Raw genomic sequence first — 15,203 nt, forward strand, 5'->3', positions numbered from 1 at the left:
TGCAAGTAGGTCTAAAATAAATGTTGCTTTTTTTTTTTTTTCTTCTCTGGTTTGCAAGGGGAGGAAGGGCTGCATTGTCAAAATACACGGTACGCATGGTTGGTTGAGGTTATGTAGATGATTTTCCAATATTAAGACGACGCAACGCTTGTAAAACGTGAACATTAGTTCCACTCAATCCTGTTCCTTGTTTTTTATCCCCCTTCACGATTGTACTGCGCTAGTATTAACGCAGGCCGGGCGCGCCGCTCGGATTATTGACGATACTGTCAATAGTCCACACGCACCGCCGCAACGAAGGATAAATGCTTCCCAGCAAAATCTAAACTAATAAGCGAGTTATCAGTGTGCGAACAGCTCAAATAAATGCGCACAGTTCAATATAATGTTCTTCTCGTGCATGCGAAGTCCGAAACTATATCAAACACCTAGAAAACGCATGCAAAATGAATTCTCAGTGCGTACACATCGTTGCCACGGCTGTCTTCCTGTACACGCCGCGTATTCTTATCTTGCCTTGAGTATATACTCCGTAAAACCCAAAGCTAAACACAAGTCACGCGTTTTCAAATCTGCGGGCTGCAACTGCAGATGTCGGCTGCCTAAGAACGCTGGGTCAGTTGGGCTGCACCGCTGAACATCTACACCACTGCCACCAGTTGGAGATAAGCGGGACCAATTTTTGTCAAGCTCATGACCTACTACACTCCTGACCTGCCCAGAGAGCACCTCTTCCAGCGCCCACGTTCTAGTTCATACCTTCTGCCGCTAGGGCCGTCACCTACGAGCGGCGTGGCGCTAGGCAGCACCTGTTCGCTGTCGTCTGCTTCAGCCATCGCTGTGGCAGTGCAAATCGTTCTTATTGTGCATGAATTGTGTATGAATGTGTAAAATATGGCAAATAAAGCGATATGATTCCTCGTCAGAGTTGGCTGCATTCGTGTGGACGTTTGAAGCAGAAATAGAACCGTAAAAAAAGCACACAAAGGGTCACAGTGGCAAGCAGACGGGAACTTTTCTACAAATGAAGGAAAATTTATTATGAAAATATTTCTTGAATGAAAACGTAGTCCAACGAGATAAAAAAACTATTGTTAGGCATTCATTGTTCACACTGAATCACGATGGTTCCAGACGATACGCATACACAAATTGCAGAAGATACGCAGAAACACAGTAGGTCGTGTGCAGAAACTTGCAGACGGCAGATAGCTGCAGTAGTCAGCTCTAATAGTGGCCGCGTGCAGTTTTTTTTTTTTAGATGAGCTGACACCTCAAATGTAAGTATGGTGTATTGCTGCGTGCCATATTGCAAATCGGAACAAGGCAAACAAAGTAAAGTAAGTTTTCACGAGTTTCCTGCCACAGACATACGGGAAGAATGGATCGAGGCAATTGGAAGAAAAGGTGAGTCTTGTGTTTTTGAGAGTCGTTTCAATTCAGAACGAGTTGCAAGCTAGCAAGAAGCACCAGGGTGCTTTAGTAAACTTTATTTCCGTGTGTTATGCTAATTCACTGAGCTAAAAAACATGAAAGCTTTTTTAAAGTACCGCGGCTAATATGGCAGGCTCCACAAATAGTGCCAAGAAATTTAAATATAGCACACAAGAAAAAAGTAAATATACGAAATCTGTAAATTATGTAAAAATGCGTAGCGGTGGGTTGCGAGGGGTTCGAGCACCCTTCCCGAAGGCTGCCTCAACAAATGCCGCCGAAATCCATAAAAAAATTAATGATATGAAATATTTACGTGCTGCCTCCACAGTTTGTCTCTCTGTGTGTGTGTGTGTGTGTGTGTGTGTGTGTGTGTGTGTGTGTGTGTGTGTGTGTGTGTGTGTGTGTGTGTGTGTAGCGATGGACAACTCTTGAACACTGGGTGTCACTGAAGTTAGCGACCGAATTTGGTCAAATGTATTTCTCATCTCAAACCTCTATCTTCCCATACAGCTTTGTTCGTTTCTGTATAAGCTTACTTAAGGTAATTAGAAACGTTACGCCGGTAACGAAATGTGGCGATTAACTGTTCACTCTATATAGGGCTGGCAGGCGGTCGGGTATAATGACATAATTGAAGTCCTTCGTGCAATGAGCCCATCGGCTCTGTGAGGGTTAAGAGACCCAGCCGGTGAAACCGAAATGAGGAACCTGGAATAATCAGCGACAGATACTCTATTTATGTGCGTGCTGCATCTGAGATTACATCATGCATGACAAAGATTCGTTTTGGAGAATGCAAAAGAACAAAAACCACTGAAGTCATCGTCGTCAACGGCGGAGTCATTGTACAGGTTAGAGGTTTGCGCTCTAAACCAAGACCAAGGCGCTCAAGTGCGCCTCGGTTTCGGCTCTGTCGTATTGGGTCGCGCTTCGTTACTGAGCAGCCATTAGGAAATTCAGCTTTGTTATGAAACCTTGTATAGCCAATGAGCTCTTCGAATAAAGGGCTTCAAGTATGCCACTGGACTCGACCACGTACCATCACTAAACATCAATCGACGAATGTAGTCATCTAAAAAGACATTTACAAAGGCTGCGAGAAAATATGAAAATGCACTAAATGGGTATACAGGTACTTCCCCAGAATAAAATCGTGGCTATGCTTTTTCTTAACCTCCCCATTTGGCTTGTTACATTTTGGAAAAATTAATTACAAAAAAGGTGTTATGGACTGTTATTTTGCAATCTTGCTAGCCATGCGTATACGCCTTTACCTTTGATGAAGGTTCAGGAAAGCATCGCTGGGAGCCCAGCGACCGGTCGAAGGTATGCAGCCTGCATTTTACCGCTGAAGATTACAGAACAGTGACGAAAAGGAAGATGTTGAAGCCCACAGCCGTGCCTTCCTTATTTCCCGCTTCTCCTGATCCACGTGGGCAAGATCCAATGCCGCGGAAAAAGCGGCTAAAACGAACGCAGGGGGAAACAACGCTGGCACCCATACAAGTAAAAATACTGTAAGTAAAACTTGAAGTCTAACACAACAACGGATAAGAATAATGTTAGCAGTATTCCCTTATGCGTTTAGCGGGACAATATATCTGTCATGCTTCGCTATTTTTTCGGCTTAACAGGGGAACGTCCAACGCAGATTCTTCTCAAGAAGAGCGAGCATCAGCGGAGCCTGGGGAAGTATATAGTTCTGAAAACCCAATTGAAACTGCACAAGAGGCCGAGTGGTTGCATTTTCCATCAAGTCAGGACAACATGGAGGACTGTAGTTCAGTTATACAAGGGGAACACCAGAAGAGGCCAGTGCGGCGCTCCATGACGTCGCAAACGTCGATCGGTTTGAAGAAGATGCGCTCCCTGGTCGCGGCAACTAAGACGTTGCGGCGGAAGTGCAGCAGGCTGAAAGAAATGAACAGTAATTTGCATTCACAGCTAGAGAAGCTAAAGAAAGATTTTTTCGAGATGAAAGCCCTCGCCGAGGCGAATGGCGCTCTAACGCTGCAGGTACGCAGTTACGTCAGTGGACGAATGTTATATTAATCCTTTTATATTCGCACTTAATTTTAAATGACTCTGAACATAATAACAATTTAGGAGTAAGTCAATTCTATCAACATCACCCGTACTACGAGAGGACGTCCGGTGAGCGAAGGAATTCTCGAAACTATAAGAGATTGTAAAGGTGGCGATGCTACCCTTAAGTTCTCGCGCATCGGCTAGCAGTGACGTCATACTTTGACGGCCTCAGGTAATGTCTAAGACTGCTGTGTTAGTAGATGCAAGGTCTGAAGTAGCAAGTTTCAAAGAAATGTTCTCAGCCAATGCGGCCAAGTACACAAGGAGCGACGCAACATAAAGCGACGTGCACGTGTCGAAGATTGTTCGCCAAACTCAGAACATTAAACCTAGTCTTAATTTTTTCTGTTCTAATAGTCGTATGATCGGAACAGGAACGATAGAGAATTATCAGGTACTCATTTATCAGTCTATTAACTTAGTGTCCCTATACTTTTTTGTAAGAAACGTCAGAAAGGGGAGGATGGAAGCTTGCAGTAAAAAACCTGTGAACAGGGGTTGTTCCCATTCTTTAATCGCTGTTTACACACACACAAACACTGAAAATAATCATGAACCAACTCGCTTAATCAGTAGTTTTAGCAAAGTTGTTTCGAGGCGGCGTTTCGACAAGCAGGCTTGTTTTCTGAAAGACTGAAATACAATTATAGCCTTAAGGATGACAAGTCCGCTGTCATGATGTCTGCTCGAGAGAAACTCTGTTTATAGATTTTCTTCTTCATATAAATTTACGTGACATTTTAGTGTACGCCGATGCTGGCAATCTTTCTGGTCATACGAAGGTGTAGGCCTGACATAAGGACACGGAATAAAAGAAGGTTGGTGGGTAAGCGCGCACATGAGCAAGTGTTTAAGATACGAAGGTCGGTGTGTACCCCCTTGCGTGATTGGCGCACCCCGAGTTTATTCCTTTATCCTGCGAACAACGAGTTCAAATTTCTGTCGTCGCAAACAATTAGGGACATTGGACTGACAACTGGAAAGACAGTAATTTGCAAGCTGTGTTGTGTTGGTGCTATGGGCCGATCGGTTTATGCTCGTACAGGAAGCCACGCTTGACGCACATGTGATGTCTGCCTTATAAACTTGAGCGAGCAGCATTGCATTCAAAAAGGAAGGAATGGTTTGGAAAGTGTAAGTGAACAGTTTCCGCTAGTCCGTATGTGTGAGTCGGTGGCCGGTTACTGAACATGACGCAAGTCTGAAGTTGCGCAATTCATTAATGTAGCATAGCTGCAATTGAATGTCCACGTGGTGACATGAAACATCTATTATTGTCTTAAGAGTAAACGCATATCTTTTCTCGCGATTATGAATTGTTGAATAAGGAATGATGCCAAATGCAAGGTTTCGACAATCAGGTGCACTATTCTTTGTCAGGACAGCAACAGCCTCCTTTAGTAGCGTGTGTGTGAACGTTTGCTCACTCTCCCACAACATCTAAACTTGTCTTGACAAGGGCAAGTCCAGTACGTAAATGTCGAATTGTTGGATGCGCCGGCATTCCCTGCTCTACGATGTTTCAGCGGGTCAAGCTTCCATTCTCCCCTGCACTTCCGCTTTCTTCCAGTATGTTATCTTGCGCGTGATTTACGCATTTCAACTGCCCTTTCATCATCAGGAAATGCTGGACGAGAACGACAAGAAGGCTGAATTTTTGAAGGAGCAATTGCAATGCCTGCGTGAGAAAAATCACCGTTGGAAAGAGGTGACCATCAGGCAGGCCATAATGTGGCAAGCTAAATCACCCTGCGGGTACGAAATGTTGCGGAGGTCTGGGTGCCTCACCCTTCCAAGTCGCATGACACTGAAGCGTTACATTGGCTACTGTACTGGAGCAGTTGTTTCGTCGCTAATGAAGCAAAGGCTGCACACGGAAAGCACACACTTGTCCGAACGGGTACGTTACTTCGATCAGAATTATTTACAATATGCACGCGAATAACGAAGGAAGCAGCGCACGCGGCAGTGTTTGACTGATCAAAATACATGCTAGTATAGCCGAATGAAAAGTGATTTAAAGTGAATAAACAGGGACCAGACCTGTGGCAAGGATTACTCGAACGTAAGATGTATTGTTTAAGAGTATACGGCAGTGCGCTATGTTTGCTCTAAACCCTAATCATTTCTGTTAAATTATGGGTCATGTACGGAACAACAAAGAAGGTTATTTATATAATTAACTGTCTCCGCCGATATATAACGCATGTCTGTTAACAGTGAATTCCCCCCCCCCCCATTTTTTTTGTTAGGAAAAAATGGGCTCTTTGATTGTGGATGAAATGTCTTTAAAGCAAGCACTGACGTACGAAAAAAAAGGAGACAAAGTCCATGGCCTAGTCGAAATGGGAGGCCTAGAAAAAGAAGTGGGCATTCAGAACGAGCTGGCCACACACCTTCTCGCCTTTGTATTTGTAGGCTTATCAACGCACTACACGTAAGTGAATCATCACTTTGTCTATCACTATACGTTTCGCTGTGACTGAAAGACTAACCCCACCTATAGATATAAAAAGAAAACGTTGTCTTTAATTAACCAATGATGTGCTATTCCGCGACCAGGGCTGAAAGTCTGGGGAGGGGCAGGGGGAGTCGTCTTCTATTTTTTAAGGAGGGCTCCCCCCCCCCTTTCCCCCGGCAAGTCAACTTTAGCATTGTGCACTTATTTGACAAGCACTCGAGATGAGCAATTGGCTCTCCTCCTCTCTCCAACGGAGTGAGATTTTAAGCCCAGCTGACACCGACGCTACAGAATACTGCTAATTTTTATCTTTTTCAGGCTACCCGTGGGATATTATTTCACGCAGTCAGTAAAAGGAGACCACCTGCATCAACTAACACTTGAAGTAATTAAGTCCATCGAAGAAGCAGGATTCCAAGTGGTCCGACTTGTAGCTGACAACCACGCTTCGAACAAAAAGATGTTCACCATGTTAGGGAATGGTCGTATGATGCCAGTTGTGCCGTAAGTTGCTAAGTATATATTTTTGCTCTCAGCTCGCATTAAGCTGTGCGCAATGCCTAGTGTAAATATTTTTTTATATGTATTCGCAGTGTGCCCTCAATGTATGCATGGATCGAATCCCAGCTGCGGCTGCTGCTTTTCCGATGGAGGCGGAAATGTTGTAGGCCCGCGTTCTCAGATTTGGGTGCACGTTAAAGAACCCCAGGTGGTCGAAATTTCCGGAGCCCTCCACTACGGCGTCTCTCAAAATCATATGGTGGTTTTGGGACGTTAAACCCCACATATCTATCAATCAATGTATGCACGCGCATGCATGCCGTGTTTGAGTGAAAAAAAAAACAAAAGACTTGGTCGCACAAAAAAAAAAGCCTGTATCAGCATCAGAGCCCCCCCCCCCCCTTCTTTTTTTTTAATCAGCGCTGCCATATAAGAAAGCCGTGTCCATAACAAGATTGCTATCAACAGTACAATCGCTGTAAATAGCCCGTCTTTACAAATCAATTGACGTTACGCGTTTGCGTAATGTATGCGCACCTGCATGCGACTGTATGAATGGGTGAGTATACTTAAAGTTTCGGAAGATTTAAGGTGTAGGTAATCTCAATAAAACACACACACAGACCTGCAGGATCATGGCATGAGTGGAGAAATTTTATAATAAGGTAATAATTAACAACGCACACGTCCTTCGAATGGCTAACATTTACATTACTTTGGTAAAAAACAGAAAACCGTATATGCAACTAATTATTCACACCGCAAACGCCGCCTTTCTCCAATTTATTTATTCATTTTTTTTTGTTGTTGTTGCAGACATCCAATGGATATGAATCGGAGGCTCTTCCTTTCTTTTGACCACTGCCACATCCTGAAAAATCTCCGCAACCAGATGTTGTCCACCAAACGCGTTCTGTTCAACAATGGGCATTACTACAGCCCCACGTATTTGAGAAAGTTGCTGGACATAACAGAAAAACAGTCGTCGTTCAAGCTTGTTCGGAACCTTACGCAGAAGCACGTTTACCCGACGAACTTCGAGAAATTAAGCGTGAAGAGGGCCGTTGAAGTGTTCTCTCCACAGGCATGTATAAGAAAAGGTGTAAACCCATTTAGCGTTAGTGTCACACACTCCCAGATTCTCTGTATTCCTTGTAGACATCACAATGCGTGACGCACACAGGTCATGCAGGAAATGCCTTTTCGTTAGCTGTAAATTATGTATGCTTCCTGCAACCTGTATTACACAAAAAAATACATCTAATTGAGCTAGAATCATGCTCGCAGTTTTCTATCAGTAGTGACGTTTATACTTCTCAAATTCTTTGGCGCGCTCGGGCAAACTTTTATGCGCTAATATTACGCCACAACTCATTTTACATCATATTACGTCAAGTGAATGTTCATGCAGAAGCAGAAAAAATTTTGCAGCTTTTCGTTCAAATGAAGCAGTACAAAAACTGCCTTTTAATAGTAATTCACCGCAAACGATACGTGAATATTCATGTTAGTTTCTGGTTTATTTGTTTGTAGAACCCAAACGGAAGCAAATGGTGAAAATGTAATTCAATACGTATATAACTGCTAACATATTTATCAGTATGGTCACATAAAAACATGCACATGAGCTGCTGCTACTGCTGCTGCTAACAGCGCATGGTTATCTGAACATACAATTTCCCTTTCTTAACGAATGTACCTGCGCGTATTGCTTACCACACAATAATTACGTATCATTAGAGCTTCTATAAATATATGTTCACTAACACAAACTCACTTAAAAGTGCACGTTATTGATGACTGCAGTGCCACTTGTAACTCGTCTCACTTGCTGTATACGAACGTCCAAGCTTAGAAACCTCTCTCTAAATAATTCCGATCATTTTTAATATGTCGCGTCTCCTTGGTTTCTAGGTGACATCGGCCTTACGATACCTCTTACAATACGGCCGCAGATTTGGCATTTTCGGGTTTGAAGACTGCCTGCCAACCATCGAGCTGATGGAAATGATATTTAAATGGTTCACCATACACAACATAAGAAATACAACCTTCCACGTAGTAAGCCGGGACCAAAACAGGATGCCGTTCAGTTCCCCAGATGATGACAGGTACATTCCATTTATCCCGCTAGGTTTCATATTTTCTACAATAAACTGCTTTATTTTCAGGTTGATATGGCTGGAGCAGGAATTTCTGCCCTTTTTCGCAGCATGGAAAGCCGCGGCACCACATAAGAGGGCATTCATATCTCTTGAAACATACGAAGCTCTCCAACTGACCACAATGTCCACAGTACAGTGCACACAATTTCTCATCCGTTCAGGTTTCCTATACGTGTTGACTGCCAAATTCTCCAGTGACCCTGTCGAAGCACTTTTTTCCACCATCAGACAGCTTCAAGGAAGCAACGATCAGACAGACGCCCGTGCTGCGCTTTCATCACTGCAGAAAGTCCTCGTGATGGGAATGATGCACTCATCACCAAGCGGCAGTACAGAGCAAACAACGTCTCCTCTTGGATCGCCCAGTGCAAGGCAGGCGTCGTGCTCCACAGCAGTAAAGCAAGCCGGACAACCTCTGGAAATGCACTCGCTAGTAAACCAGAATCAAGGGTCGTCAGGCGAGTGCGCGGCATCGACATCTGCTACTATAACCCAGACGATGCGGCCACATCTAGAAGCCCTGCAGACTTGCCGTGGTGCGCTTTTCATATCTCGTTGATTCCGTGTAATGGAATGATTTACATTATTTAAAAATTATTACACACCGTCCAACAATTCCCCACTATACGATATTATGCATATATTATAAACTCTGCGCTGCTTACTGTGTTACATGCAAGCCGCGTGAGGCAGCGTTTGCGTCAGTGCACGATGTAGATGAAAACATGCTTCTCAATCAGTTATACTGTGTATGTATGTAACGATAAGTCCATGGTACAAGCAGGTACTATGGCTTACATTTAAAAATATAACATGCTTTCACCAGGCGCCCACACAACTCGACTAACCGACGTCCCTTTCCCGCAATCGGGGAAGAAATTTTCGGCGGTTTTGAATCGCTGTCATAACTGGCACACAGATGATGGCATGGCTCGTTTGCGTTTTTGCGTTCGCCTTACTCTCTTGAGATGCTGTCCCTTCCTAATCCCGTCGTCTTTCTCTTGCTTCTTCTCCTAGATTTTTTTTTATTTTTAAACGTTTCTCCCTCAGTTTTTTTTATGTTGTTGTTTATACTATTCTCCGGACTTCTTCCCTCCTGTCGTGACAAGCTATAAATCGACGCGGAAAATGTGTAAATATTATTATACCTTGAAAAAGACGGGGCTCTCCCGACGCAAACGTCGGCTGAATGAACAGTTATCTTGATGATATGTGGGGTTTAACGTTCCAAAACCACCATATTATTATGAGAGACACCGTAGTGAAGGGCTCCAGAAATTTCGACCACCTGGGGTTCTTTAACGTGCGCCCAAATCTGAGAACGCGGGCCTACGGCATTTTCACCTCCATCGAAAGTGCAGCCGCCGAAGCCGGGATTCGGTCCCGCGACCTGCGGGTCAGCAGCCGAGTACCTTAGCCACTAGACCACCGCGGTGGGGCAACAGTTGTTATCTGAAAGCGCATTAACATCCATATATATATATATATATATATATATATATATATATATATATATATATATATACATATATATATATATATATATATATATATATATATATATATATTTCTCATATTTTGTATACGGACACGTGTCGGTTTAATCATGCATGCTTATCTATATACTGATAAAATTCTTGCACACTTTTCATTTCTACCTTCCCACAGGTGCCCCACAGCCAGGCATAAGGGCCAGCACGCTTGGCCTTATAGCGGGCTTCCTGGTGAAAGCAGCTGAGGATTGCATTACTTGCGACGACTGCATCGGCAAAATCAAGGCTCCCAGCTCATCTGGACCAGCTACTGCTGTGATATTTAATTTAGACAGGGGAGGGCTTTCATACCCAACGATCTCATTTCTTTCCTTTGTGAGCACTCTAGAAAGGGCCGCGGAAGCATTTGCGCCATTGGCCATTTCCAAAAAGAGGCCGATGGCACTTTTTGTGCAAACTGTGCTACCTGCAGTGGCCTTGAACCCTCTTTTCAGCCATAAAGGCGCTACTAGCGAGCACCGAGAAGCCATGGCGCGGCTAGTGTTGCAAAAATTTAGCCGTCCTTTCTTCTCAAACTACGTGCGGGACAAAACAGCCAAAGAAGGAAAGAGAAAGAGAATAGCCGAAAAGCCAAAATCTCGCAAGATTTTAAAAGTTTAGTTGCATGCCTCCATTGTATCATGTACGCGCCCAGAACCTTGCTAGCACATTTTATTGAACTATGACCCAAATGCACGCAGCTCTGTACGCGTACATATGTTTTTCTTTATTGCAGACACAAGCCGTCACTGTGTGCCAGCAAGTAGGATATTCTTCGAAAGTGCAGAAACTTTGTTTGAAACATCAGCTTTAACTGGCATATTGTGGCACGCATAAGTAAAGCGACAAATGTGTTTTGTTTCATTTTGAAGTGCTGTAACATTGCTCGAATCACACGCATACACTCGCCAAATTCTTTTAGCAGAAACCTTGATATCACTTTGAGGGATCTGCTTTTCATTGACAAACGAGTATAATGGCACATTTTCAGCATGTGTACGCGCCCCAACTGCGGGTGTCGCCCTTGGGCGCTATCAATCAAACATAACCACTAGTACAACAAAGGCGGTACTATTCCGCCCTAAAAATAAGTCTGTTAATGAAAACATACATTTCAAGTATGGCGATACTATTATTGAGTTAGTAAATTGTATAAAAATTCTTGGAGTTACATTTTCGAGCAATATGCTTTGAAACGATCGCATTTACAGTGTGCTGGGTCAGTTATCTCGCGTAGAGGGCACGGTGTACAGTGGCAAAACTGTTCTACTATACAAGGTAAAATTCTTACTTTATAAATGACTGTTCTGTTGGCATCTTGCTTATTGTTTCTTGGTATGAAGGACTACGACTAACACGCGCTTACAAAAACTGTACCTGATGCAAAAGACGTATATTAGAATAATTTTTTACTGGTCGTATGATGCTCGCAGAAGTGAATTGTTTCAACAGGCTGGAATACCACCCCTACATCGTCTCTACGATTTTAAGTTAGCATTGGTGGTCAGGCGTCAATTTCAAGAAAGTCGACATTATTTGTACGACCTCTCGAAACTGCAGCCAAATAATTTGTTCGAAACATGACATAAAGAAACATGGAAAATAAAAACTTCGAGAACAAACTACTCCACAGATAGGTTGTTCTACACAGTTTCTACGTTAATTGATAAATATGTGAAAGCTGGCATAGATTTCTTACTCTGTACCCGAACTCAATTGCACGATATACACATGTATAGTTTTCAAGATTTCTTTGCAGTTGCTACATTGTTATCATGGTTGCTATTTTTATTTTTAGAATTTGAACTTGATATTTTTGTAATTGTTGCTTAGATAACATTGCTAACTGTTTGCCAGTGCTGTCGTGCTAAAGGCGTCTGTGGGCCTATGTCAAGCTGCCTCTTTCGAAGAGCAGCTTTTACCTGCCGCTGTCCTTCATCAAACTATTGATGAAAAATAAAACATTATTATTATTATTATTATTATTATTATTATTATTATTATTATTATTATTATTATTATTATTATTATTATTATTATTAACTATGCTCGACAAGATGATGATAATGATGACGATAAAAACTTTATTGGGGTCGCAATGTGTTGCCCTCGATAGGCACATCACTGCCTTTACCATATCGTCTCATCGCACGGACATATAAAATCATAGAAACGCGCATCGGCCAGCGCTCCCCGTTCCAGCAGACAAACTCCCGTAGCGAAATTTGACGCACAATTTTTGTTGTGTAGGTCACAGTAAGAGTTAAAGCTTCAATTCCTGTGTCTCTCCTTGATATGCGTCCGTGGGCGTATGTGCATTATTCTCTTCTATCAATTGACTACAAGTGTAACACCTGTCCAGGGCGAGTGTCCAAGGTAAGTGCTCAACAGGGGCACTGCGTTTCACCTGACGCGTCCTAAACAACCTAAAATCAGTTTGATATTCTATTACCAATGAGTACATTATTAGTCAAAAGCTTTATGAATACTAAATTGAAGTTTTTTTAGGCTGGAATGGCAAAAACAACCATGCAGCAAGACATTTCTACGCAAATATACAGCTTTAGAAGTCAATCAACCAGTATAGCCTAACTACTAAAATGTAACACATAGCACACGTTAGCCTTTTCAGCAAAAAACAATCACACGTATAGGCAGTTTGTCACAGAAGCAGACGCATGGTATCAGTCCGTCGCCCTCCTGCCGGCCGCACAGTAGCAGACGAACAGGTTATAGGTAGCGCCACCTACGGCGAGCGATTGAACGAGAGCGGGGACACGCGCTCCCATAGGAACCCCGCTATCTGAACAGGTCAGGAGTGTAGTAGGTCATGCTTTCCAGCGCGCAGGTACAGTCTAGCCCGGCCGCACAAACGTACGCGCACATGTCGAAGCCTGACGAGTCGTCCGTCAGCTGTGCCGCTACTTCTGCATGTATACTCTCTTCATATTTCCGAAATGATTTCATGGTAGCGGATATGGTTATGCGAATGGGCTGAAGTGTTTTTGCGCGCAATGGCAAACAAGGAAAAGGCCGTGCACTTTCAGTAACGTTACATATAGTTCTCCGTTGCTAACGACGGCGCATGCAAGGTGACAGACGGATTACTATGTAGTTCCGCTGCGTTCCCGACAGCGCCGTCGTATACGCGCATGGCGCGGCAACGTCTCCTGCAACTCTTTTTGCCAACGCCAGTTTACTGCCGTCGGCAGCCAGTGCACCGAGGGAAGGGGGTCGCGTTGCGGCAAAATAGTGCCCTCGCCCCCGGGAGTTGTGGCTCCGTTAACAAAAAGACGTATTTGGGGCGTCTTTCCACCGCACATCAGTAATCATCTATCTCGCGCGCTTACCTCGCGTTATCGCTGCGCGCCCGGTACACCTTGGTCACAACCATGCTGCTATCAGCACAACACAGCATTCTTGATCGGGAAAATGGGGCGAGCGCGCAGTACTCGCGAAAGGCAACGGAAGCAAGCGAGCTACTCCTATTTCAACTAGTGGCTTGACCAGTGAGAACAGGGAAGAAAATTAAAAAAGAAAACTATAAAATCGGGGTCTTTCGAGTCAAACTGATAGTGTGGAAACCTAGGTGAATTGTGACCACCTAGGCTGCTTTAATAATCGCTTAGACTTAACTACATGGCTGCTAACTCTTACACAATCAAACCAGTCATCATGGCAGCTACGAAAGCTTTTCTCTTTTTTTTTTGTAATATAAAAAAGATACAAAAGGTTTGTTCGACATGTGGATTGAACCCAAGACATCACAGTCACAAGCTCAACTATTTACAGTCTTATGCTTTCTGGCAAGTACAGATGGTAACATTTTTTTTACTTTATGTTACTATAATAACAATTGTACTGTTTTCAACATAAATATATGATTGAGAAAAACATTACTGATGGGGAAAAATTGCTTCTTTTCATTATTCGATAATCGATTCATATTCGAAGCTATGTATTCGTACTCGATTGGTATTCGAAAATTTTGATATTCGCACACTCCTAGCTGCAGTTGCTCTCGCTCCAGCTTGAAAACGGCGCAAGCAGCCGCTGGATAACCGCCGGAGCAAGCGCGCAGACCACGCACTGGCGTGTTCCCTTTCATAAAATTGCCCCGCCGCGGAGGTTTTATCCGCCCCCGCACAAGCGGTTGACTAAGGCGCAGGAATGCGTCTGGAGAAAACTGCATACGCGACCTTTTCCCAACCCTTACGTGTTGAACAAAATGTACCCGGAGGAGATTAAGCCGCAATGCAAATGGTGTCAGGCTGTGGCAACATATGATCACATACTTTGGGAATGTAGCATAGTGCCGCCGCCGGTGGATATTATGCGTGATCCCTCTCTTGAGCACTGGGAGGCCGTGTTGACCAGCTCAGACCCAGTCGTCCAGTTAAGGGTCGTGGAGTGGGCCACACAGGTCTCCGCCAACCTTGGGTTGATGGCCATCTAACACGGAATCATCCTCAGTTGCTTTCTGACGAAATAAAGTTTTTCAATCCATCATGCCTCGCCGCGTTGGTCTAGTGGCTAAGGTACTCGGCTGCTGACCCGCGGGTTCGAATCCCGGCTGCGGCGGCTGAATTTCCGATGGAGGCGGAAATGTCGTAGGCCCGTGTGCTCCGATTTGGGTGCACGTTAAAGAACCCCAAATGGTGGAAATTTCCGGAACCCTTCACTACTGCGTCTCTCATAATCAAATGGTGGTTTTGGGACGTTAAACCCCACAAATCAAATCAAACCTTTTCATAAAATTGGCAGTGTACCTTCCAATGCCGCTACCGCTGTTTTATGAAGCTGCAAACAAATGCTTATGCAACGGCCAGTTTGGCGCGCATATAAACGACCACACGACAGCAGTTACTGGTACACAACGCATGCTGCACATTGAACAAAAGGCGAGCTGTGTTTAACATGGCACCACTCTTTTCCTAGGAACTTTGCGTTGGCAACTGAATTTTCTATTTTGCAACATACATTGTTCAGTTTAAATGGAGTCATGAAGTCGAGGAAAAA

General features: G+C 43.8%; 1 protein-coding gene across 2 annotated transcripts in view; it reads right to left on the reverse strand.

Moving 5' to 3' along the window:
- The window catches only part of LOC119177330 (N(G),N(G)-dimethylarginine dimethylaminohydrolase 1), a 111,368-nt gene that overhangs the window by 54,887 nt on the left and 41,278 nt on the right, over positions 1 to 15,203 (reverse strand). Inside the window, exon 4 of one of the 2 annotated variants that reach the window (XM_075878401.1) lies at positions 3,162 to 3,348. The exons of the other annotated variant lie outside the window; for it this stretch is intronic. Coding sequence (XP_075734516.1) covers positions 3,220 to 3,348 — 129 coding nt within the window. The 3' untranslated portion in view covers positions 3,162 to 3,219. Of the gene's footprint in view, positions 1 to 3,161; positions 3,349 to 15,203 lie in introns of those variants that run through there. 2 annotated transcript variants of the gene reach the window in all.

The sequence above is a fragment of the Rhipicephalus microplus genome, chromosome X (genome assembly GCF_043290135.1).
Source record: "Rhipicephalus microplus isolate Deutch F79 chromosome X, USDA_Rmic, whole genome shotgun sequence".
Classification (NCBI taxonomy): domain Eukaryota; kingdom Metazoa; phylum Arthropoda; class Arachnida; order Ixodida; family Ixodidae; genus Rhipicephalus; species Rhipicephalus microplus.